At 38.3% G+C, this 25,468-nt stretch overlaps 2 protein-coding genes across 2 annotated transcripts; one reads left to right on the top strand and one right to left on the bottom strand.

The window, feature by feature from the left end:
• Window positions 1–5,101: 5,101 nt before the first annotated feature.
• Window positions 5,102–10,730, top strand: nsrp1 (nuclear speckle splicing regulatory protein 1). The gene is made up of 7 exons (XM_044371042.1): window positions 5,102–5,193; window positions 6,414–6,504; window positions 6,713–6,769; window positions 6,902–7,030; window positions 7,278–7,485; window positions 8,077–8,179; window positions 8,577–10,730. The coding sequence occupies exons 1-7, from the start codon at window positions 5,174–5,176 to the stop codon at window positions 9,451–9,453; spliced, it is 1,485 nt and encodes a 494-aa protein (XP_044226977.1). The 5' UTR covers window positions 5,102–5,173; the 3' UTR covers window positions 9,454–10,730.
• Window position 10,731: 1 nt separating this feature from the next.
• On the bottom strand, window positions 10,732–17,012 carry LOC122995702 (calpain-1 catalytic subunit-like). The gene is made up of 23 exons (XM_044371041.1): window positions 16,969–17,012; window positions 16,229–16,370; window positions 15,876–16,137; window positions 15,654–15,741; window positions 15,429–15,544; window positions 15,200–15,333; window positions 14,893–15,085; window positions 14,739–14,813; window positions 14,488–14,573; window positions 14,251–14,322; window positions 13,995–14,152; window positions 13,689–13,852; window positions 13,521–13,532; window positions 13,181–13,383; window positions 13,005–13,086; window positions 12,833–12,907; window positions 12,659–12,716; window positions 12,455–12,510; window positions 12,233–12,301; window positions 11,947–12,025; window positions 11,720–11,833; window positions 11,431–11,483; window positions 10,732–10,997 (listed from the first exon to the last, which is right to left on the bottom strand). Exons 3-23 carry the CDS (start codon window positions 16,113–16,115, stop codon window positions 10,971–10,973), a joined length of 2,154 nt encoding a protein of 717 aa, XP_044226976.1. The 5' UTR covers window positions 16,116–16,137; window positions 16,229–16,370; window positions 16,969–17,012; the 3' UTR covers window positions 10,732–10,970.
• Window positions 17,013–25,468: the final 8,456 nt, after the last annotated feature.

A 25,468-nucleotide genomic window follows, 5' to 3' on the forward strand; every position in this document is an offset into this window, starting at 1 on the left:
GTTCCACAGTTTGGGAGCAGCAATGGAAAAAGTTCGGTCACCTTTTGATTTTGACTGGGAACAGAGAGAAGTAACTGATCAGATGATCTGAGGGGTATGGATGTAGAATATGGACTGAGGAGATCAGAGATCTAGGCTGGTGCCAAACATTTTAGAGCTCTAAAAACAAATAAAAGAATCTTAAAATCAATCCTATATCCAGAGGATGGCGGCCAGGACAGGGGTGATGTGGTCACTCTTTTTGGTGCCAGTTTTGAAGAGGTACTGTAGTATTGTACTTACTTAAAGTTTGGGGACCTGTGAGACACACATTTTAAAATAAATGATCAAAATTGATGCAGCAGAGGCCAAAATCTCCTGACTTGTAGTCTCTACTATTGGTGAGACTCTCAAAACACTGGATCCAACATTACCCATGATGCAACTGATTACCATCTTAAGACCCTCCAGGCCTGCATGGCCTTCAAACTGTATGCCCCCAGTTTGTAAGTCAGGGTTTTCATTCAAAATTTGAAAGATTCAAACCCAAACCAAGATCATCTTCATGAACTCAGCAGGGGCTTTTTTCTTCAGACTTCAGAAGAGGGACAGAAGGCTGAATAGTACTCCACCTATGAGCAAACTGAACACGATGTGTAAAATCAGCCCTTGTGTGAGTGCCCTTTAAATAATCTCAAGATTCTTTATTAATCCTAAAGTATTTGCCTATTTGCATAAATTACACGTCTTTCCCAACTATTATTACACATACTAACAAATTTAATGCATAGTGTACTCAGCCCAGGGATGTACCAAAAGTGACTTGTCAAGTCTTTAGACCCTGCGTTAGTCTCAACAGATGTGTCAACAAGCATAAAATAAAAATATGAGAAAACTTTATGTGTATGTTGTATGTAGGTTTACTGCACAACAGTGTGCACAATTTTGTTTTCACATGTTGTTTTAAGAGTTATTCTAAACCAAAGAGTAACGATTTAGCATTAAAAAATGATCAAAATTGATGCAACAGAATCACAGATATTGATCGCATTCTAGTTGCTTGCCAAAATTGGTGTCTAAATTGCCCACATTGCAACTAGATGACTGATAGTTCAGTCAGAGATACAGGTGCATCATGTTTGTAGCAGCCAATGGGCATCACTTGAGGCAATTTGCACAGCTTCCTCTGGATCCACAAAAGATTACATGCAACTTTTTTCACATACGCAGTAGTACTCCCCAAGACCTGTGAACAGTAAAAATGTAAAATGTAAAATCATTGGAATTCACCCTCAAGGCTGCTGTTCAGAAAAAAGAGAGCCCCTCCTACCTATAGGTTATCAGCCAGGAGTCATGTGATCTTTTTGTGTACAGATATGAGCTTCAATGAAGTGGGTGCAGCACTGACCAAGGGAAAATGCCAGGTGATATTTCATGACTCCTGATGTGTGGCCTGCCTGTCTGAACCTGTACTGCTACACTGTTATCTTCACTGCCTGAGGGTACAGATCAAGGATAGCAGCAACCATAGCCTGTGACAAACCACACACTCAAGTTTTAAGTGTGCGTCATCAGCACACGTAACACTACCCAGATACCGGTGCATGCAGGTATGCACAGATGCGTAGCACCAGCACTACCACTATCATTACAGCTTGTACAACCTGGTCTTCCCTTTCCTCTTACTCATAAACAATACTGGTCTAATACTCCTTGCCAAAAATCACAGATGTGGGTGGCATTTCAGAGGTCTGGGTTCAAGGTGAGGTAAATATATTTGCATAGCAAATTTCAACAACAAGGCAATTCAAAGTGCTTTATGTAAAACATAATGGGCATCAAAACAAAATGTAAAAGAAACACACAATTACAATTTAATTTTAATACAATCAAAAAGAGTTAAATTAAAAATAAAATGAGCACATTCAGGCTAAAACAATACACAATAATGCAAAACATTCTCTGTGTTGACTTGTTGTGTTTTATTGCTACATCATTACACAAAGATAGGAGGAATGTGCCTCAGTTATTGAAACCAGAAAGAATAGTGCCAGCATTTGTTTTGTCAGTCCTCTCTGATTTTTGGTCCTCACTTTACCACCTGTAGTGTGTGCTCATCACTTCAACCACCCTGTCAATCTACCCATTTATCCACACATCCCAGATTTCATTCTGTCACGACTCCATCCATTCATCCATCCATCAGGCAGCTTTGGTCATTCTGTTTGTACCAGAGGGATTAGCAGTGAGGCCAGAGAGGAGATGAGATGGAGATTACGACAGAGATAATGGTGTTTGGATTTAGGGTCACTAACGGGAGGCATCAGGAACTCAAAGCTGCAGCTTTAATCACAGGTGAGCCATGTGCTCTCTGATCTGATTTAAGGGAATGACTTGCCACTGGTTTAGAAAACAGAGCAGCTGATAGTGTTGAAAATAACAAATGTCATGAGCAAATAAAATGAAATGAGAGCAATTTTCTTTGCTCCTACAATAGTAGCCACAGACTGACATTCATGGTTTCAGCCCAAAACAGCAGGATCACTTGTATCTGTCATCACAGTTCATCTCTAAAAGAAGTCCTTCATGTCACTGACTTCCCTCAAAGTGTTGAGCTTCTGTCTGCTCATTGTAATTATTCTCAATAATATTTTTTTCATTGCATTTCATTGTATTTATTTTTTACCGAGAAAAACAGCGCAGAAATGTAAAACATCAACAAGCTGTGGGTCTGACTCGGTTTAGAAATTGTTTTCCAGCAGGTTTCCTGCTGTCCCACAGTGAGGACAAAGCAATAAATTAGCATAAAAACAAGACAAGCAGAGAATAGAAGTTGACAAGTTAAACAAAAAATATTCTTCATGTACTGTGCATGGGCTAAAATATGCTTAGAATGAATTCTCAACAAAATAATATGGCATTTGGCAAAAAATAGCAAGAAAGAGTAAACAAAATTTAAATGTATACAGACAAGTGTCACAGAATTCAAAGGGAACAATAAGATTGATTATTGAGACCATCAATCCATCATACCCTCTATAGCACTTTGGTATATGATGTGTGTTCACAGGAGTAGAATAGAAAATAGATACAGATGGGTGACAAATTAAAGGAAAAACCAGCACAGGTCTGAATGCTTGACCTACAATGAGAGGATCCGGTGGTTCTGTTATGCTTTGAGGAGCATTTTGCTGGCATGGTTTTGGGTCCACTTGTCCACTTAGAGGGACGGGTCACTGCAAATCAATACAAAGTTGTTCTGAGTGATCACCTTTATCCTATGATGAAACATTTTTATCCCGATGGGAGTGGTCTCTTCCGAGATGACAGTGCCCTAATTCATAGGGCACGAGGGGTCACTGAATGGTTTGATGAATATGAAAATTATGTGAATCATGTGTTATGGCCTTCACTGTCACCAGATCTCAACCTAGCTGAACACCTATGGAAGATTTTGGACCGACGTGTTAGACAGCACTCCCCACCACCATCATGAAAACACCAAATGAGGGAATATCTTTTTGAAATTGGTGTTCATCCCTATAGAAGAGTTCAGAGACTGTAGAGTCAATGCCAAGGCACATTGAAGCTGTTCTGGTGGCCCAACACCTTACTAAGGCACTTTATGTTGGTAATTCCTTTAATTTGTCACCCGTCTGCATATTGTAAGCCTGCTATTGTCTTGACCTCCTTTCTTATAATATTGACACTTTGGTTTCTGGTAATAGTGGTGATATAGAAAGTGGTTCCCAAACTTGAGATTAACCTATGAGGTCACAAAATGATTGAGGTATGAAAGTAAAAAAAAAAAAGAAGTAAATCTACATTCTGCTACATACAGTATCTTATTTTTTGTTGGTATCACAGGGTCATAGGCAAAAAATAAATAAAAAATTGGGAGCCCCTGATACTGGATTAAATTTTACCAGCAAGTGAAAAAAGTGTGTTTAGAAAACTTTTCAGTAACTCATTTTTGGCATTATTTAGGAAAGGGATTCATTAGCCCAAGAGTTCAGAAGTTTTCCTCAACTCAGGACCATGAGCTGAGAGCAGTAAAATCACCTAAACAGGAGCTGCAATGTTTTCACACAACAACAATTGTAATATTGCTCTTGTATTCTGGATAATACAAAGGCCTAATGTTCAGAGTTTGACACTAGAAGGCTGTTTTCTCATTCATCTGCTGAAAATGGAAAGTTTCTCTGAAAATCTGATTTTAAGGAGTGGGCTAAGGAGCAGGATTTGTGACATCACAAATAGTTTGGAGTTGATCTTGGTCCAATATTCAACTATAGTTATATCCCTATAGTTCAAAAAGAGTAAATTATCCCAGTAGTGGAGTATTGTATGTATATGGTGTTACGTTTGCTTACACTCATTGCAAATGTTATATAGAGATTTGGCATTTTCTGTGGCTATTTGCAGAATGTAATCTACATTTTTCATAATCAGTAATTCTGATCAGTAATAGATCAAATCATTAAAATTCAGTGATAACGGTTATCTAGAACAATCCCAGAATTTTAAATTGAGGATACTATTTCATTTGTTTTAAAATGATTATCCTCAAATTATTCAAATTCATAAGTCTATCACAATATAGATGGTGATATAGGTGACCTCCGTTAGAAAGCTGTTGCAAGTCAAGACACTTTCCTGGATTCAACCACGGATTCTCCTGGATTCTCCGTGTGCATATCTGAACGCTGGATTAATACATCTGTAATTTGTTGTCAGAGATTGATGCAATCTATCTGGAGCAAACATCAGTGTCAATCTGGAGTAATGTCGCCATCTAGTGGTTGACAATATGTAATAAACCACTACTACTTCTACAATTAAATATATTTTTACAGTTGGCATAGGGATCTATGATAATCTCGTGTTTTTTGTGTTGATCCGACGGCATTTTCTGTCATTTTCTAATAGCCAAAATCAGTGATGAATCCCATTTTGTTCATCAGGATCATGTTGCTTCTATTTGTAAATTGAAGTCCGCACATTCGCAACAGACTGACAAACAGATATGCGGCGAATAGAAACAAATGTTATAGTCAGTGTAAATGAATGAACACAAATAATAATAAAAACATGAAATAAATAAAACAACAGAATGGAGTTAAATAAAGACTGAATGAACTCACTAAAATAATTTGTCGAATCTGCCGTGGTCGTTCACAAACAGCAGAGCAAGATGGCGGTCCCTACAAAACAGTAAGTTGCAAAAATGCTAACATGGTTATGATGTGTGTGATTAAATATCTTGGTTCGGTTTATAGTTGTAGTTATAGACGTGCTAAATAAACTGATTCACTGTAGCAGCCGTGGTGTTGTTTTTAAATGCGATAGTTCACCCGTTGCTGCTCCTGCAGCTAAGCTAGTTAACGATAAGCTAACCTCGATAAGCTAGTTCACGTTTACGAAACTCATACAAGCTATATATTTATCAATTTCCTCTTCATTTGACCAGAAAATCCGGTACATGGTCCTTTTGAGTATTGCTTCACTAATGACAGTCTGTAAGGGAGAGTTAAGACAACATTTACAGCCAACGTTAGCCACTCAAAATGCAGTTAATGTGGTCGATTTCACATAGCTGTTTCTGTTTTTTGGTGCATGACATACTGTACAATGGGAAGTGCACTTAAAAGACAGGTTCAGCATATATATTGGTATTAGCATCAAAATATACCTTAACTATTGCATTAAAAGTAGTGGTTTGGTCCCTCTGACTGATATATTATTATATATGACATCACTAAATGATTAATACTGAAGCATCAGTGTATAAGCAGCATGTTACTGTTGTAGCTGCTGGAGGTGGAGCTAGTTTCAACTACTTTATATACAGTTAGCTAGTTTAGTCCAGTGGTTCCCAACCTAAGGGTCGGGCCCCTCCAAAGGGTCACCAGATAAATCTGAGGGGTCATGGGATGATTAATGAGAGCGAAAGAAGAAAAAACAAAGTTCTGATACACAAATCTGTTTTCAGTTTTTTGGAAACCACTGGTTTCATCTTTAACAATGTGTTGTGTTTTAAAAGCTTGTTATATTATCCATTGTGTCAAATATTCATCTGAAAAGTAACTAAAGCTGTCAAATAAATGTAGTGGAGTAGAAAGTACAATATTTCCCTCTGAAATGTAGTGAAGTTGATGTATAAAGGAAAATACGCAAGTAAAGTACAAGTACTTCAAAATTGTACTTAAGTACAGTACTTGAGTAAATACACCACTGAAAATGAAGTATAAAACACTACGTGAACAGTGATCATTTTAATGTTCATTTGAATGGCTGCTTTAGTTTTGATATCAGAACCCTGTAGAGATGCCACTCCTCTTCATAAATATGTACGTGTGGAAGTTTTGCAAGTGATAAACATGTGAAGAGTACTGAACAGGATTTAAGAGACCTTGTTTCATGATTGTCCTCAGGTACGGGCTAATCTTGCCACAGAGGAAAGGAGCGTCAAAGACAGCAACCCTGCCGAAACCCTCAGTGTTTGGGGATGACTCTGATGATGAGGTGGGTGTAATTTTGGATTTGATATAAGCAGGACGGTATAACTTAACTCTTTTCATTCACCAACCATTGCATGCGATTCAGTTATGTTCACTATTATGCAAGCTAAAAGCACAATTGAGGGGAAAAAAACATATCCAGCTGTTAGTTGGCCTTTAGGAAATTTCTGCCCAAAGAGATTGAACGTGTTTTGTTATGTTTGGTTCCTCAGACTTCAGTTGGGGAGAGTCTGCAGAGAGAAGCTGTCAAGAAGAAGATGATGAAGCAGGTGAGAATAGGGATTATATGACTATTATATTACTGGAAAAGGTTTTACATGACTTGAGTCCACTTAGTGTTATGAACTATTTTCATATCTCTGTGATTGACATTTCACTGGTCTTTCTCTCTCTGTCTAAAGACACGTTTGGAGATGCAGAAGGCCCTGGAACAAGACAGCACTGTATATGACTACGACTCTGTGTACGATGACATTCAAAAACAAAGACTTGAGAGCAACAAGAAAGTTCTCGGAGGGGCAGACAAAAGGGTAATGTTGTTTATGCTGAACACTTGTATTGCTGCATTTGTCAACACTGGGACTTAAGAGTGATCTAATGGTTAGAGAGACTTTCCTTGAAGAGCCTGCACCAGCCAATGTGCATCCTACTAAAATGTCTTGGAGCAAGATTCTGTTTAACTGATACTGTATTCTGACATCCTAGCGGAGGAGAAAAAGCAAAATGTGAGCTAGAACTTACTCATGAACATTTATATTTCCTGTTTTCTCTTTACAGCCAAAGTATATCCATCAATTAATGAGAGCAGTCGAGGACCGAAAGAAGGAACAAGAACGGCGGGAAGAGAGGAAGATCCAGAAGGAAAGGGAGGCAGAGGGAGAGCAGTTTGCTGATAAAGAAGCTTACGTTACCTCAGCTTACAAGCAAAAACTGCTGGAGCAGAAGGAGGAGCAGGAGAGGGAGAAGAGAGAGGCAGAGATGGAAGGTTAGACTCTTTATGACAATTTTTTTTTTTTTTCAGTTAGAAAAAAACAACCAAAACAGAAATGTGCTGTAAAAACAAAAAACCCAACCAAATAATGGAGCAGGAGGGTGGAACAACTACTGGCTAAACACTGAGGACCGATATCTGTAATCAGAAAAACACAATGCAAACCCTGTTTTCATATTGAAGCAATCTATGTCTGTCTGTCTCTCTAACATTAGTTATCCAGCACCACACACTCACATCTACCCTCTGATTTCTGTATTTGGTTCTGTTTTCTGTATCTGCAGCGTGTTTCTGTAGTCTTTTGTTTTTCCTCACTTTGCGTTTTTTATTTTCCCCTAAATGCACGTGTTGTTATATTTGTGAAAATGTTTTTCTCATTTGCATTTGTTGTCTAAGTTTCAGTGTGTTGAGCTCTCAGGACCACCAAAGATTTTGAACTCAGATTTTAAACCATCTATGAGTACAGCTTAAATTTGATTTGATTTTTTTTGCTTTTCTTCTGAAGTCAAAACCCTTTTGTATACTGTAGCTAGGCAATATCAGTAAAACAAATACCTTGTTTTTAATTATTTTTGTTTTTCTTAGCTGCTTTGGACGTGAAGAAACAAAAAGATCTGAGTGGCTTCTACCGACACCTGCTGAATCAGACTGTAGGAGAGGAGGCGATACCAGATCGCTCAGCAAACAGGTCAGTCATAACTACGCAGCACTGGCTCACTCGTTTGAACTACTTCATATACAGTTAGCTAGTTAGGTCCAGTGAGTAGTCGTGAGATGATTAATGGGAGAAGAAAGAAGAAAAAACAAAGTTCTGATACACAAATCTGTTTTTAGTTTTTGGACTTTTTCTCTAATCTTTGATTTTTGGTGAAATATTGGATTATTTGAGCATTTATTGAAATTTCAGTCATAACTACGCAGCATATTTTTAGCCATGCTAGCAGCAAACAAACAAACAAAAAAAACTAATGACATTCCCATCAACGTCAGCTAGAATTTGTGTTAAGTAGAAAATGTTGGTTTGCTAACACTCTAAGCTAAAATATTCTGAGCCTTTAATTGTATCTCTGTTCTTGCTTCCACAGAACTCAAACCTCAAAGGTTTCAAAAGACACAGAGACAACCTCACCTGTTCCCTCACCTACATCCCATGACAATATCCCGAGTTCCTGTAGTGACAGTGAGGAGGGGCATGAGCAGAAGTCTGGATTTAGCAAACCCGGGGCTGGCTCTACACACTCAAAACGCCAGTACAGACAGAGGTCGCCTTCATCAGGGAGCGACGAAGATAGGGAGAAGGAGAGAGAGAGGGAGAGGGACAGACAAAAGAAAAGCCACAGAGAACAAGACAGAGACAGAGTTAGAGGGAGGGACAGAGATAGAGACAGAAACAGGGGAAGGGAAAGGGATGACAGGCATGGAGGAAGAAGAGACGACAGAGATAGAAGGAAAGACAGGGAGAGGGACAGAGACAGAGGCAGAGAAGATGACAGAGACAGAGGCAGAGACAGAGACAGAGACAGAGAAGATGACAGAGGCAGAGACAGAGGCAGAGAAGATGACAGAGGCAGAGGCAGAGGGAATACAGAGAGGGAAGACAGGCACGGGAAGAGGGAGAGGAGCCCTAAAGACAGAGAGCGGGATAAGAATGGGGAAAGAGAAAGGAGGAGGAACCCAGAAGAAGACAAGCGGAAAGATAAAGATCGAGTTGAAGACGAGGAGAGAAGGATGGACCCAGAGAAGGAACTGAAGAGGGACGACAAAGATCCAGAAAAGAAGGAAGCAGTCGGAGAACAGAGAAAGGAAAAGGAAGGCGAGGAGAAAGAAGAAACGGAGGACAAGGCGAACAAGTTTGCTAAGCGCTGCACTGATCAGACTGTGAGTTCGGCGAGAGAAAGGTACCTGGCCAGACAGATGGCACGCTCAACCTGTAAGACCTATATCGAGAGGGAGGAGGACTGAGAGCTGTCCAGCTCATGATGCAAACATCCCTGAAACTCATCCGTATCTGCATGGTGTATTAGAAGATGAGGCTGACATTATTCTATATGTCTTGTTGTTAGCAAATCCCACGAACAAAAACGTTAGAGTTAGATTAACAAGTTAGTTAATCTCTCAATACTTTTTGACTTCTCTACTCTGTGTGTGTTTGTTTTTACTCAAAATGTGTCTTTAAAAACAGATCACAAATATATATTTACATGTAGCTGGACACTGTAGTTTCTAACAAATGTTCTTCAAACAGGACTAAAGTGTGCGCTTGTTGGGGATTTTTTTTTTCAGCTGCAGATGAATACACTTTTAGTTCACTATTGAGTATTTATGGCGAAGCAAACTAGTGCCCATGTTCAGCATAAGGACAGTGATGCTCAATTAGAGCTGCAACAATTAGTTGATTATTTGATAAATTGATAGAAAATGAATAACTGTTGGTCTCTATTTTGTAATGGTTGAAGTTCATTTTCAAGCAGAAATGCAAAACATTTTATGGTTCCAACTCCTCAGATGTAAGAATTTGCTGTCTTACACTATGGTGCTATACTGAATATGTTTTGATTTGGGACAAAACAATACATCTGATGACATCACCTTGGGCTCTACAAAATTGTGATGGGCATTTTCCCTACTTTTTGATATTTCATAGACCAAATGATTATCTGATTAATTGAGAAAATAATTGGCAGATTAAGCAGTAGTTAAAGTGTTTTTTATTGTTTTTGGACGACAGTGGTCGTCCGTAGCACTGAGGAATCATTCATATCAAGCTCTGGCTACACTGGCCAAACCTGTTTGTAGAATTCATACATTTTAGTCTTTACATGGGATTTGTTGACAATAAGAACATTATTGAGTATAACTGAGCCAACCTTATCCTGTAACCACTGACACCACCATGCACTGCAATGGACAGATTCATACAGCAGAGTGTGCTCATGACCTTTAGTGACGAGAGAAGAGAAAGACATGGACAATAATAGATTCTTTGGGTGATTTTTGATGTATTATTGTTAAATAGGAATGCTGATTTATAAATATGTGTTTTGAGCCTCTTGGTTCATCATCATCATCATCATACATGAACGAGTGTGTACAGGAAATTATATCTTATTAATTAATTGGGAAGATGGATGAATGTGGAGTGACATGTGAGGCAGTGATGCATTTGATCAGCTTTGTTGAGGTTTTGTATTTTTCTGGTGTAGTCAGCGCTGAGTTAATAAAACAATTTCCAGCCCAAAGTTTCTTCAGTTGATTAATGTTTATTCTTCAATCACTTGCAGTTCATTGGTAAAACATGCACAGGATTATTATGTGATTTTCCCACCTCATTATTCAGAGTGACAAGCTAACAACATTTATTCCAAAACAACAGTTTGATCACAGAGATGTATTACTGCTTCACAGGGTTTGTGTTACTAGTAAAACCAATGTTTGATTGCAGTAATCTCTTCTGTTTCTCCTCTGCTGTCAACTCTGGTCTAGTTGTACAATGTGCTGCTGGACCACTGAAACAAAAGAAAAGGCAGTTAGTATCCTTAAGGCACTGATATCTTAAAGCTATACCATGCAGGATTTTGCATACAAAAATAATCTCTCTCAATCATCACTTATGAGCCACCAGAAGTGTGTGGTGGTGTATTTATCTGCAGAGACTCTGCCCTGTATTTTCTTATTATTTCGTTGTGTTCGGGACGCTTCTGAGCGTCAACCCTTGGGCAGTGTGTGTGTTGCCCCCAGCCAATAACAGTGCGCTCTCTCAGCTCACTCTGGTTGAACTGGGGAGGAGGGGCCAACTTTGAATGCTGTGTTTACAAACATCAACCACAAATCCTGCATAGTATACCTTTAACTTAAACACATGGAGCATTGCACAAAATGGTTCACACATCATCTGTTTGTATGATGGCAGAGTAAATCCATAACTGGGATTCAACTTACCTCTTCCCAGGTCATGTGGATCATTCCGTCGGATGAGGTGCTCTTGAAAAGATCTGTGAGGAAAACGACCCAGAAACATCACAAAATCAGGCAAATTCCACTTCAGCTAAATGTTCTATAAACTTTAACACTACACACTTTTCAAATCTATGATGTGTGTTTGAGTTTGTTCAGAGACTATTTTGGGGATTTCAAGTCAGATTTTGTCACTTAACCTCACTGCTGAACAAACACGAGCCTAAATTTTGTGGTTTTGAAAGCGGTGCAACTGGTGGTTGCCATCACTCACCCGATCTATTCTCCATGCGCAGCATGAGAGTAATGAAGTCCTCCAAGGTGGTGTATGAGTAGCCTGAGTACCGGTAAATCATCAACCTCACCGTTAAATCATTCATGTCCAGTCCTGTTACAAACACAAGATGAACTCTGGTTACAATTGAGAATATGAAGTATGTTCCCTTATCTTGTATTGGTAAAGATTATTTTTAGGTTTCAGTATCCGATAAATATTGTTACCTTTAGCTTCAATTGCCTTCTGGACCTCGTAGTCAGACAGGGCTCCGCTGCTGTTCAAATCTGAGCGATGGAAGAGTTTCTGAAAAAAGAAAGATGAATGTAAAACTAAGAACATGTTTGTCAGATTTTCATGGTTTTTTTTGTTGTTTTTTTTAATTATTAAGTGCACATCACAGACACATCAAGCTTGTGTCTACAATTTTGAAATGTGTCTTGGATAACTAACTCAGAAAATGAGATTAATTATTTGAAATATGTCTTCATCGTGGCCTTTTTGCTGCATTACCTTGAATTCATCCATCTTGGTCCAGAGTTTTGAGAACTCAGCAAAGCCCATCCTCATGTTTCGGTCAGTCTTTGTAAGTTAAGGAAGTCTCATCAAAAATAGATTAAAAAACAATTAAACTCCTAATCAGAATGTTTTTACTTTCTGGCATGACAATATAGGGTGATTTGTAAGACAAAAAGAACATCTAAACGCGGTAAAACATTATTTTTTGTAGGATACATCCATCATAGCAATCATGCTTCTGCAGGTGTCCGTACCGAAGCCATAGGAGGTTCCTGTGAACAGTAGACACAGAAAAATTCAAATCCCCAGAGAAACTCGACTGGTTGTAAAACTGCCAAAAGATTTTGAGTGACCATTCATAACAAATGAATTAGGATTTTGAATATTTTGAAAGCACACACATGAAATAAATCAACTCACCATGAGGGAAGTTGTCATTCAGGAGCTTCTTGAGCTGTCTGGCAGTCAGCTGACCCCTCTGACAGCAGACACAGAAACAACAACAACTGATCAATCGATATCAGAAAAATAGACAAACAGACAAGCAGACGGATGAGTGAAGACAGATTGGAAAAGCAGAGAAAAACACCACACCTGGTCAGCGTAGCGTTTGAACAGGGTACGGGTGGGGTCCCTGGTTGTGTCATCGTCGTCGTCATCAGATGGCGGCTTTAAGGGAACAAAATGTATCAGGTCGTTACTAAAAAACAAAAGTTTTTAGATAGATTACACACGGTAAAGAGTGCTATATTCTTTCATTCCATACCTCAGGAAGATCCCCGTCATGGTCATGGTCATGGTCATGGTCATCATCATCACTATCATCATCATCACCTCCATGATGGGGACTGGAAGCGGAAGAGAATATATTAAAAATCAGACTACTACACCAAAGTAAAAGTCTCCGTTTTGGACTTTTATGGCGAATATCAAAGTTCTTACGTGATTTTACTTTCGGTCTTGGAGAAGACGGTGAGAACAAAGTCTGCAGTCTGGTAGGGTTTCATGGTGGAGGGGACGATCACGTATTCCCCAAGTTCCAGACTGTGCTGCTCAATCAGATCCCTTTCGTAGCTGTACATTTGCTTACGCTTAATAGGCCTGTTTCTGTCAAAGAAGGAGCGACCCAGACGTCCTGATGGTGTCTGAAAAGAACATGAATTGTATTAAATGTAATGAAATTGTTTCCTGGGCATCAAATTGCATTATTTAGGTTATTTAAATGTGATATTTGCTTTGTGTGCACAGGCAGAGTGTGATATTTCTTCTTCTATGTCCTTACCCCTGGTGGAACCTGTTGGATGTGAAATGAGAAGAGAAATGTCATTATACTGTATATAGTTTTCAAATCAGTCAAAAATGCTTGTCACAGCAATAGCCTAAAACAATGACTATTAATTTAGTGGAAGGAACATCTAATATTTAATGAAGTAAAATCCAGGGTGCAGACCTTGAAGACGGTAATGCCAATTGGGTGATGTCTTTGCTTTGCGTCTCTGCGATTCTCTTCTCGAGGTTTCTGCATCAGAGAAATCAAGATGTTGTTGTCTTTCTCCTCATCCCTGTCTATTTTGGTCACCTGGATGCGGAACTGAGGATTCGTCCGAAAGGAGGCTACAGGCGATGAGAAACATTAACAAGGCAGATGACATGTCAGAGAGGTGTGGTGTTTTGTGTTTGCATACATAAAGGGAAAAGACACAAAAAACATGTCCCTGCAGTTACAGTTAAAGGTAAGGGAGTGAATTTGACTCACAGTAGCTGACGTTGCCACCTGCAGATTTTCCGGATATCCAGCTGCCGTCGTAAATCATGCACTTCCACTGGCAGGTGAAGTCCCCATCCAAAAAGTTAGGGTTCTCACAGCAGACGCTCAACATGTTGAAGTACTGACAGAAGTCCTCCAACTCCATCCTGACACACAAAGGCAGGCGCAGCATTCATTGAACCTTACTGTAAATACAACTGTGTGTTTTTACAAGAAAACATGGTATATTTAATAACTTATTTACCAGAACTCTCCATCCTCGCGGTCAGTACACTTGGCCCGATCGTCTGGGCTTATTCTGCTCCACATATCTGACCTAGGCACCAGAAAAAAATAAATGAATGTCACAATTCAACATATTGAGACTGAACAGTATTGGTTATTTTTCTTCACAGAAAAATAATAAGTCTTCAGTTGCAGTGTAAGCTATTTTATTGCTATAACATGCATATATTTATGGATGGATGATTAATTCAAATACTTGTCGCTCCATTTTCCGTTCCACTCCTGCCTGCCCCAAGGGTTCATGATTCGCACCAGCTTCACTTTGGAGCCATAATACTCCACCTTAAGATGAAATGATAAATTAACAAATGAAATAGGAAACTTGTAATGCTTCTATTATGGAACTTCTAGCCAATACCAAATTATTGCTGACAAAATCTAGCTGGAAATTAAACTCCTAAGGCTCTTACGTATGAGCACATTAACTTATGCAGTTCTACAGTTTACCTCAGTGACTGCTGTGACAGAGTAAGCATGTGAATCCACCAATCCGGTGTGTGCCACGGTGTTCACAATCCTATCCTGTAAAAGATAAAACAGTTAAATTACTCCAATGAGTTTGATTTTTTGATTTTTTTTCCTCTAAGAAACTGGTTCTTACCCCTTTCGGTGCTGTTCCACAGCAAATCATTGACTTGCAGCCAGTGGCTCTGCTCAGTGCGAGCCACAGCTCCTTATCATGGGAAGAATCATGGACCTGCCTGAGTGGGTAGGTCATGTGCACGCCTCCACAGAAATCCTTGCAGGCCTCTGATGGTAACCCGGCATTCATTTCTGCGTATGAGCCACACACCCTGAAGGAGACATAAAAAAAGATGTTTGCAAATGCTATATATGCAACTGGTTATAAAAACCTATAGTGACCTACTAAATTGCTCTACATGAGGGTGAGTGAGTTGTTTACATACTTGGCATATGCTTTCTCCATCAGAGGAGCCCAAAACTCATTTCCACCTTTGGAGCGCACAGAGAGCAGCTGCTTGTTGAGTGTTGGCAGGTAGTCATCAATGACAACATCCACCCACTTGCCATACCTCCAGAACTGATAGAGAAAGGACAAGTAACAATTAAAGTTAGCCGATGACCAGAATGTATTGTGCAGATATATTGTGAAAGCATTATGTACTAATTTTTTACCCTGAAGTGAAATATTCCTGCATAGTCCTTGAAGGACTGGTCCATAGGTACAACTTGCACCATCAGGCCTTTCTGGAATGTCAGTGCAGAAATTGCAGCCAGAAACCAGCAGTTACCTAGTAAATGAAGAAAACATATGCTTTTCTCAAACACTGCCACATAGTACAAAATTTCACCTAAGCAAGATATGTTGTCTTTAGTTGTAAGCCAGAAAGTCCTGCTTACCCACACTGCCCTGACCGAAGTCAAACCGTGAGGCTCCTCTCACGCAGAAGACAGGCTCGCTGTCAATGCCTTGAGCTTTCAGGATGTCCTGGACAAAACAACAAGGGGAAAAAAAAAACAGATGTAGACACAGATGTAAAAACATAAACATAAGAAAAAAAAATCTAACTTCAGAATATGTATGAGGAGGAAAAAACATAGGCATATTTTAAAGTATTTTACTGATGGTCGAAGCCATTCCACTTGGTCCTCTCTCCAGCTGCTCATATCAGGCAGGTCTCCCAGAGATCGGTTGTCAGGTGGGAAGGTTCTGTCCACAAACAGCCTGCCTCTGCGGAGGCTGTTAGCTTTCAGCTGCGCATAGTCTTGGTTGTCGTACTTGGCAGGGTTAGATGAGCTTCCCTCACTGCCATCCTGGTAACGCAAGTTGATGATGGACGTGCAAGTTCCAGATCCAGACATGTTGATGAGAGGTTTCAGATCTCTGGGATAGAAGAAGAAAGACAAAATAAGAGAATTCTGAATCTAATTTGTAATGCAAAATCTATGTTTCAGAGATGAATGTAGATAATTACCTGAGAGACTGCTGCAACCAACTGCTGCTTCCTTACAAGAGAAGTCTCTTGGAGATGCCCAGTGTGGTCTGTGCAACGATCAGCAGACTGTCCCTCACTTATATTCGCACCGTGTTACATAAGTCTAGAGTCAGACCCGCCCCTAAATATTAAAATTACAGGTTTCTGGTTGGAAAAACTGGTTTTCTGGTATAAATCACAAGCTCCACTTAAGTGTCACCTGATATTGACATTGTCTCCCGTCATGTCAAGTCTGCCTACATATTTTATAAAAAGCTCTGGACATTTATGGGCTTGACTGAACAGGAGCTGTGTTGAAGACTTCACACAGAGCAACAGGAATCTGTGAAACTGTGTGTATATTTTATGTGTACATGTAAATTTATATTTTCTGTTTTTCTTCTCTGTAAGAATATAAACTTGACTGATTTTTTTTTCATATTTCATGGTCTTTTAAGGGAACATCTTCACACATACAGTGAGGTGCAGATCAATGTGAGCTTAAATAAAATAAAGTTTTAAAAAAATGTAAAAAAATAAAAATAAAAAACATGTTGCGAAACTCTGCAAAACACTATTTTTGAGTACACAGCATGTTTATGTCTCAGTGCATGTACAACAGTTGTTTTTACAAGTTGTTTTCAACTGAGCTATTTCTCTTAAAAAGTGACTTTAGCCTACAACAATTGGGGGAATTTTTCTCTAGGCTATTTTATGCTGGTGGGATCAGTGAGACTTACCAGTGGCAAAATTGGTTCTTAAGGACTGTCACGCACACAGCGATCTACAAGAAAAAAAAATGTTTTAAAATATTCTTTTGAAATAAGAATAAAAATATTTGCATGAAAGCAAGAAAAAAATGAATTGAGGAATATGATGTTTGACACTTTATTAAATGAACTTGTGATCTATGTGATCTTTAGTATGCGGCTCACTTTGCAGTAAATGAGATCATGATATTACAGTTGCACTTGTAGCTTCTATGTGAGTTAAAACACATTGTTTTAGCAATGAAATCAGCACCGACTCAAATCACATGGCAGCATTTACGGATTTGGGAAATATATGTTTTCTCTCTACTGTGCTGCTGGGATTACTGAGACTTGCCTGTGGCAAAATTTGTTCTTAAGGACTGTCACGCACACAGCGATCTACAAGAGAAAAAAGTTCTTAAAACATTCTTTTGAAACAAGAATAAAAATATTTGCACGAGAGCAAGAAAAAATGAATAAGACTTGCTTATTTCAACCACCTTTTGATTAAAATATGTGAAATTTGTACAACTGCATCATCGCCACATATACTATGCACAGCATAAGCAATGTGATACTGCTAGGAGTTGTCAAATAGATCAGTCATCAGCGATCAAATGCTTCAAGTCTTGAGACGTTTTCAGCTCAAGTGGTTAAAGAATAATAAGATTATTGGAATAATTAAAAGCGTCACATCACATATTTAACCCTTCTCCTGAAACAACTGCACAGGACCAGGCTTCAAGATGAAATAAAACATGTACACTGGGTGGGCACAATACAGGCAACACCTATAGCCTTCAAAGCACAAATAGCCCTGTGAAAAATGGATAAAAGAAAAGAAATAGGCTCATACAATGCAATAATACAGACTGTTTGGGATACTGAAATGAAATGCTACCTGTACATTAGGTGCAAAGTGTTTTAAACATAACCATAACATCTATGGCACTAACCTGCAAAACTTTATCAGTAAAAGCTCCATTAAGAGTATTAAATATCGGGGCTGCTGTAAGATTTTATCGTGTACACACCCTTTAGGTACTCCGTGGCTCCCCTTTGTATATTCCTAATAATGATTTTATGCCAATTCGGACTTGGGTTGTGAAAAAACTACTGAATTAGGTAGCAGTATTCATGCATTAAACACTTATTACACTGATTAATAAACAGCAATGCAACCAGAACAACAAAAGAAGAATATGAAGATGTTAAATGCAAATGTTGTATGTGCACACAGCGCACAGCTGTGGGAATCTGTGCTCCATCAACAAGTCTCAACACATGACAATAATTCTCAGTCTGTTCCTTACATGTTTTTTTCAAAGGCTCACTGTTGCCCTTGGGACAAATGGTGTCCAAACAAGATATATCCATCACAGGCAGACAGACAGGTGGTTCATAATTTGCATGTAGTACTGCAGTTCTAACCTCATATTACATATTATGTAAGACAGAGTCAGAACATGAAGTACAGCTGAACAGAGTCGGGTATATAAAATTAGAAATTCAGTGTAATTGCATTATTACTTGAATCTTCCTCTAGTCTTATGAACACTGTAGCAGTAAAAATAAAAGAAACCAAAAAACAAAACAAAATGCAAACATGCAGGTAAACTCTAGTGGGTGGTGCTGTCAGTGTTTTCCAGGCTGTAAAACGAGTATTTTTATGGTGACAAGGTCTTTAAAAATGTTTGTGATGTGCAGACAAGTCATAATGATGGAACATAAAATATTGGATGATGTGATAATTTTCATTCAGAGAAAAGACATTGAATGAGCATTTTTCTGTTTTGTTTTTGGGTGTCCTGGTGCAAAATGTGGAAAGATATCGTGCACATCATCACATAGCGACTCCCATGTCTACATACTTTTACACACGCAATGCCCAGATTTCATGCATCACATCAGATTTTTGTTTTTGCACCTTTCTTTCTTTCTTTCTTTCTTTCTTTCTTTCTTTGAATGATCAACCCCATAAAACTTGCTTTGTGCAGTACTGCTGTATTGAGGTATTATTTAGAATTTTTTTTAAGTAGAAACTAATGAAGTAGTTCCTCTATTTATGCTCTTTTTTATGCTTTCCCACAAGGTTGAAGTCATGAGTGACACAACAAAAACTTTTTTTTTCTTCACCCACCTTCTGACATGTCGGTTCATACTGTATGTCTGGACATTCTTCACATGATAAACTTTACCCTCAAGGTAAAAGTATGAATTCCAAACATGTCATTCCTAAAACAGGCTGTTTCAGAGATAAAGGCTTAGTAGACGTTTTTCACCAAAAACGAGAAATCAAAATTAAATATTACTGAACATAAATCCAGAAAAAAAAGTTTTTCCTCTGCATTTATCAAACAGCCTTCATTCGTTTGACTGTAAGACTTCAAATCGTTGGCTTCTTCTACTAAATACAACTTGTGGTTATCAATTTCTGGTAACTCTACCACTTACGTGAGAAGCTAAATCAATGCTAGTCATGACAATTACTGAGCCATGGACCACAAAATCAATCAAGCATTTCACAGCAGAAAGCAAGAATATTGAAATATTGCTATCTGGGACATCAGGATGTTCGCAAAGCAGCGTGTTACATCGTTTTCCCGACACTGTTCATGAAAAGTACCGAATATAAATGCGCATGCTATAAGCTGTTATCATGGTCATAGTAAAGATCTACATGGTGATCGTGTTTACTTTCTCACCTGCGAGTACACAGCAGCAGAACTAATAAATAATGACAGTAGGTCTCAACTCATGCTACGATCAAACCGGTTCATGAAAGCAGAATTTACCTCCAAGCAAAGCTTTCAGCACCTCACAGTCAGTTTAGCTTTGCTTTCACCTGTGTTTAAATGGGCATTTGAAACCATAACAACAATTTACAAGGAATGCATACAACGCATGCAGTAACACAGCGTATTGCGCCATCCCTGCTCCACTGAGACTATAAATATAATTTTAATAAGTCTGCTACTCATATAAACATTTCTACTTTTCTGTCATCATCCTGCAGGTCTACATAAATGTTTGCCAGTGCTGAATTATGACACGGTGAAGAAGCTAAATAAAAATAGCCTGTAGATATTAACAGTGAGAAGAGATTTGGCATGAAATTAAAAAGGAAAGTCTACACTATAATTTATTTTAAGATTGTTTTTTTGGCTCTGAGTTAGGGATGTTGTAAACCTTAATTAATTATGTAAATATATCATGTTCATGTCATATATAATCAATGCCTGCACAACAAGTTGGGGAAAGTTGTTATTCAGCTGAGTTATTTGTAAAAGGTGAGTTTTTGGGTTTTTTTTTTTATAAATCATGAGCTCTACAGAAGTGTCATCTGACATTGACATTGTCTCCTGTCATGTCAAGCTTGTCTGTTTATTTTGTTAAAAAAAAAAAAAAAAAAACATTTATGGGCTTGACTGAACAGGATCTGTGTTGTAGCCTTCACACAAAGCAACAGGAATCAGTGATACCGTGTGTACATCTTAAACGTGTAAATTTACATTCTCTATTTTTCTTCTCTGTAAGTGCATAAACTCAAATGATTTTTAGTCATTTAAGTGAACATCTTTGCACACACAGTGAGGTGCGGACCAATGAAAGTTTCAATGGAAGTCCATAAAAATAAAAACATGTCATAAAATTCTCCAGTACACCCAAGGAGAGTTGAATGGAGGGCAACTGGACTTGTAGACACTTGAAGATGTTCATAGGTAGGTAGGTCAACATAGGTAAACTGCTGAGTCTTGACCTGAGTTGACTCTCCCGTGTTAAGTCATGTGTTTGTTTAATGGTTGATATACACGTCTGTGCATTCATTACTGCATTAGACTGCATACACTTGGTTGCTTTTGTTGTGTTTGGGTGTGCCGTCTTTCAGGTGGACCAGTTTCTGTCTTAGTGTGTTGCTGGGTTTGCTCTGATGTCATAGTGAAAGATCTAGCCATAAGTTCAGGAGTTGAATGAACAATAATACAAATAGGTTTTGAGGTGATTTAAAGATTTGAAGGTTTGAGCGTCACTGTGGCATGAAACTCTTGAGTTGTGTCGCCCAAATCCACAAACTGAAAGAAGGACAGAATCTCAGGTGAGGTTTGCACATTACCTACAGGCTTCCATACATTTAGTTTATTGTGACAATTATTATGTTTATGATATGTTATTTAAATTCTGGCCTCAGATTTATAGTGAAGTAGTCAGAGGAAAAAATCATGATACTAATCTGGTTTCAGGCAAGTCAGGAAATGCATATTCAGTGAGGTAAACATTTTGCAGAGTCAGGCTCTTTATGTGTGTATGTGTGTGTGCACATCTATGAATGAGAAAAGAGTGATCAAGAGCAAGTACACATATGCAATTATTTTGCTCCCTACTGAGGTTAAAACCAAACCTACGGCCTTGGTATTCACAAATGTTTCATGATGTTTTCTGCAAAGATAAAAGATGATGTTCTTATAGAGAAAGTTTTGCAAATGCTAAACTATGTCAGTGATAAACTGTTCCAGTACAGCGTGGTCAGTCATGCAATAAAACTTCTTGGAACAATGGGACTTCTTTCACCCACAACTGACTGTAGATGTAAATCAAATTAACTTGCTGCAGAAAAAAAAGTGTATATGCTTACTTTCTCACTAGCGACCACATCAAAACTAGAAATAAATGCAGGTCTCAACTCACACTATGTTCAGATCAGTCAACACCTGTGAAACTTGCCTCTTAGCAAAACTTCAAGCTCCTGTCAGTCACTTTCCGTTATAGATTTACATGTAAAGTTTGGGCCTGGCAACTATCCAACTGTGCTAGTACAGTATGACATAACACAGTATATATTAAGACCCTTGAAAATGTTAGTATCTCTCTAGAACATTGTGCCGTCACTGGATTTTTATCACATATTGAAGTTGCCTCCATGTTTAAGACTGCGGGGCTTAGGCCTACACGTTCCCACTCTGCACAAGGTAACTCTGTGATTAACTCTGCACATAAACTAAACGATGGTCCCTTCTTCAACAAATATGTCACTCACCATCGATGCCATGACCATAAAACAGCAGATAACCAAAATATGTCAGACTGTAAATCATGTGAAAGTGCTCTGGGACCTGAAAGTAAAAACTTAGGGGAATTTTGGTGGACAGTTAAATAAAAGGAGTATTGTGTCAGAGATGAAACCACTTGAACAATTACTGTTGGACTCTACCCATGATTATTCGTGTCTCTCTGAAACATGGCTCACTCCAACAACTCCATCAGGTGTTTTAAAGTGTTCCAGGTTATAGCATCTAGAGATGAGATTGTAAACATGGCTGGTGGTGTTATGATCTATGTTAAAGAAGGCATTCAGTGTAAACAAACTGATTTGCCCAGTGATACTCTGGAATATGTTGGAGTTTCCATTACTCTCTCCAATGAGATGTCCTTTAATGTAATTGTAGGCGACTGTATCGACCACCAACTGAAGAGGATGTGTTCTTTGGTAATTTATCGAAGTTGAAGGACACTGCCAATAAGTTTCAGCTGACTCAGTTGATCGAGAATCCAACAAGAATAACAAGATCTTTTAATGATTATTTTATTAACTCCATTTTGGAACTGGCTGGCAATTCTACAGAAAACCAGCATCCAGTGTTTCTACTAACTAATGAAGCTATATACAGATGAGGCAAAGTTAAATAAAATCCTTTCATCATTGTCTAATTCAACAGCTAAAGATACTTAGTGACTTGATGCTGTTTTTCTTAAAAAAATATAAAGATGATTTAACTACCCCCATCACTCATATTATAAACTAGTCACTGGACAAAAGCATATTCCCTATAGCACTCTGAAGACCGCCATTGTAACACTTGTATACAAATCAGGTGACAGACAGGAAGTAAGCAACTACAGATGTGTGCAGACAACACAGTCTTATATGCACATAGGAAAGACACTGAACAAGTTGCTGGCAAATTGTCATTAACGATGGAAAAAGGTGTCTCACTCTGATTACTGAGAAAACAGTGACCATGTATTTTATGAATAAACAAAACATATCTGAATGCAATTGATTTTTTCTTATTTTCATTACTGCATATCATGTTGGTCTCAGGCACACAACACTGTCTTAAAACCAATCAGGTTACTTCATAAATAAGCCCTGAAAGTCCTGGACAGGAAATCACGACAGTATCATCACTGTGATATACTTGTTAAATATAGAATGTTTAGCTTTGACAAGTCAAAGCTTGCATTCAAGTGTCGGTTTACATAAGATAATCCATAATGTTGCTCCTCCACAGTTGAAGAGCTTTTGATCACCTCCGCTCTGAACAAATGAGCAGAGCTTGAAGGTCTGCCTCAAGGGGAAAATGTAGCGATAAGCCTTATCACAATCTGCTTTTTCTTTCAAAGCCATTAAAGACTGGAATAAGCCACCTGTCAATCTGAAAACCTGCATAGATTTGCACATTTTCTTCCGTCAAGTTAAAAAAAAAAAGGATGTTAAGTAATCAGTCTTGTCAGCATTAATTTGACATTCTGACAACCTGCTTTTTATAACTTTGGATATATGTGCGTAATATTCTGATATTTGTATTCTGCTTTGTATTTATTCCTGTGTGTGTGTGTGTATGTGTGTGTGTGTATGTGCTAAATCTGGTACAAAGCATCTTTTCTCTTTGTATTGAGATTAATATATTTTGTACACAGTCTCTGATATAAATGTAATGAACTAAACTAAAAACTAAACGTAGTGCAAAGTGCAATAGTGCATGAGAAAAAACTCTAAGCTAATAACATCTGTCCTCTGTATCCAAAACATGCATGTTGTTGTCCTTGAAAGAGTGTTCCTCATCTTTCAGATGAAGGCAAACTGCTGAGTCTTGACACTGACGACTTGGCCCTCCTGTGTTGAGCCATGTGTTTGTTTAATGGGATGCAGTTTTGGTTGAAAATCCTGAGTTTCTCAGATACTCTAGGACACGTATGAAATGACAATATAGTTGCATTTATTCTTCTTTTCTTCACCACCTGCAGGGTTGTTGTTCTTCCTGGATCTTGTGGCTGCTTTCACAAAGGTACAGTTAGGGTATCCACAAGCTTTAAGTGTATCCTTCAGGTGTCTGTGCTCCACCATATTTGAGTAAACAGCATGTTCATGTCGCATAAATAAGTTAACGAAATCATGATATGACAGTTGCACTTATGTGAGCTATAACACGTTTTAGCAATAAATTAAGCACTGACTCAAATCACACAACAGCATTTAGAAAGTGAAAGGATTTATTATTTCACCTTTTGATTACAATATGTGAAATAAGTTTTCTCATTCATGACGCTCTGTGCTCTCAGCGAGTCAATCCTACACTGAAAAGAGGAAAAAGAGTCACCTCTGACAATTTGATATGCAGGTGTATGTATGTATCTTTGTATACTCACAAACGCTTCATGTTTTCTGCAAAGATAAAAGATGATGTTTTTATAGATAGAGAACTGAACGGGGAAAGGTTTTCCAAATGCTGAACTATGTCAGTGGTAAACTGTTCCAATACAGCGTGATCAGTATGATTAGGTTGTTGATGCGGTCAGGTAATAAAGGCATAATTTCTTTCACCCACAACTGATTGCGGATCTAAATCAAAGTAACTTGCAGCATAAAAAAACACCAGTGACTACATGAAAAAGTAGAAATACTAGCAGGTCTCAACTTGATTGATCTGAATGTAGTTCATACTACATTCAGATCAGTCGACACCTGTGAAACTTGGCTCTGAGCAAAGCTTTCAGCACCTGTCAGTCACTCTCTATTATAGATTTACCTGAAGAGTTAGGGCCTGGCAACTGTCCAAGTACAGTGTGACAAACCGGTATATCAAGCAAGTTATTTAAACTATTATTATATATGCGTCAATGACAGACACTGACAATGATGACAACACCCTTTAGATTATCCACCCGTTAGATTTTTGGCAGAGGACGAGTCCCTCAAGCTGACTTAAAGGTCAAAATAAAACACATACATACAAAATTAATCTTTGCATATATTGTACATGTTACAACAGCATCTTTAGTTACAGTTGTTGGTATGATGTATGCATCTGCATCATCAATCCTCACTCCTAGTTTAATGAGGGGTAAGAAGTCTCAGGCCTGCAACAGAGAACAATACAGCATCTGTTATGATAAGGTATGTACAGTGAAACGGTAAAGTATGTTAATACCAAAACAAGATGGTTTATAGCTCTTATTGCACAACCTCATCACAGTAAAACACAATCTTATACTGTACACTCATCGAGCACTTTATTAGGAACACCTGTGCAATCTAATAAAACAGCTCTGCCATAAATTCTTTTACGAAGCTTATACATTTTCAGTTTTTGTTGACATTGTCAGAAAGGTGATAATTCTACTTTATGTTTATTATCGAGGTCATAATGGGTGGTGGTGGTGGTGGTGTACTGGAGTGTGTTACTAATATTTTGCCCTCCTCATGTAT

This window comes from Thunnus albacares, chromosome 13, assembly GCF_914725855.1.
Source record: "Thunnus albacares chromosome 13, fThuAlb1.1, whole genome shotgun sequence".
In the NCBI taxonomy this organism is placed as follows: Eukaryota; Metazoa; Chordata; class Actinopteri; order Scombriformes; family Scombridae; genus Thunnus; species Thunnus albacares.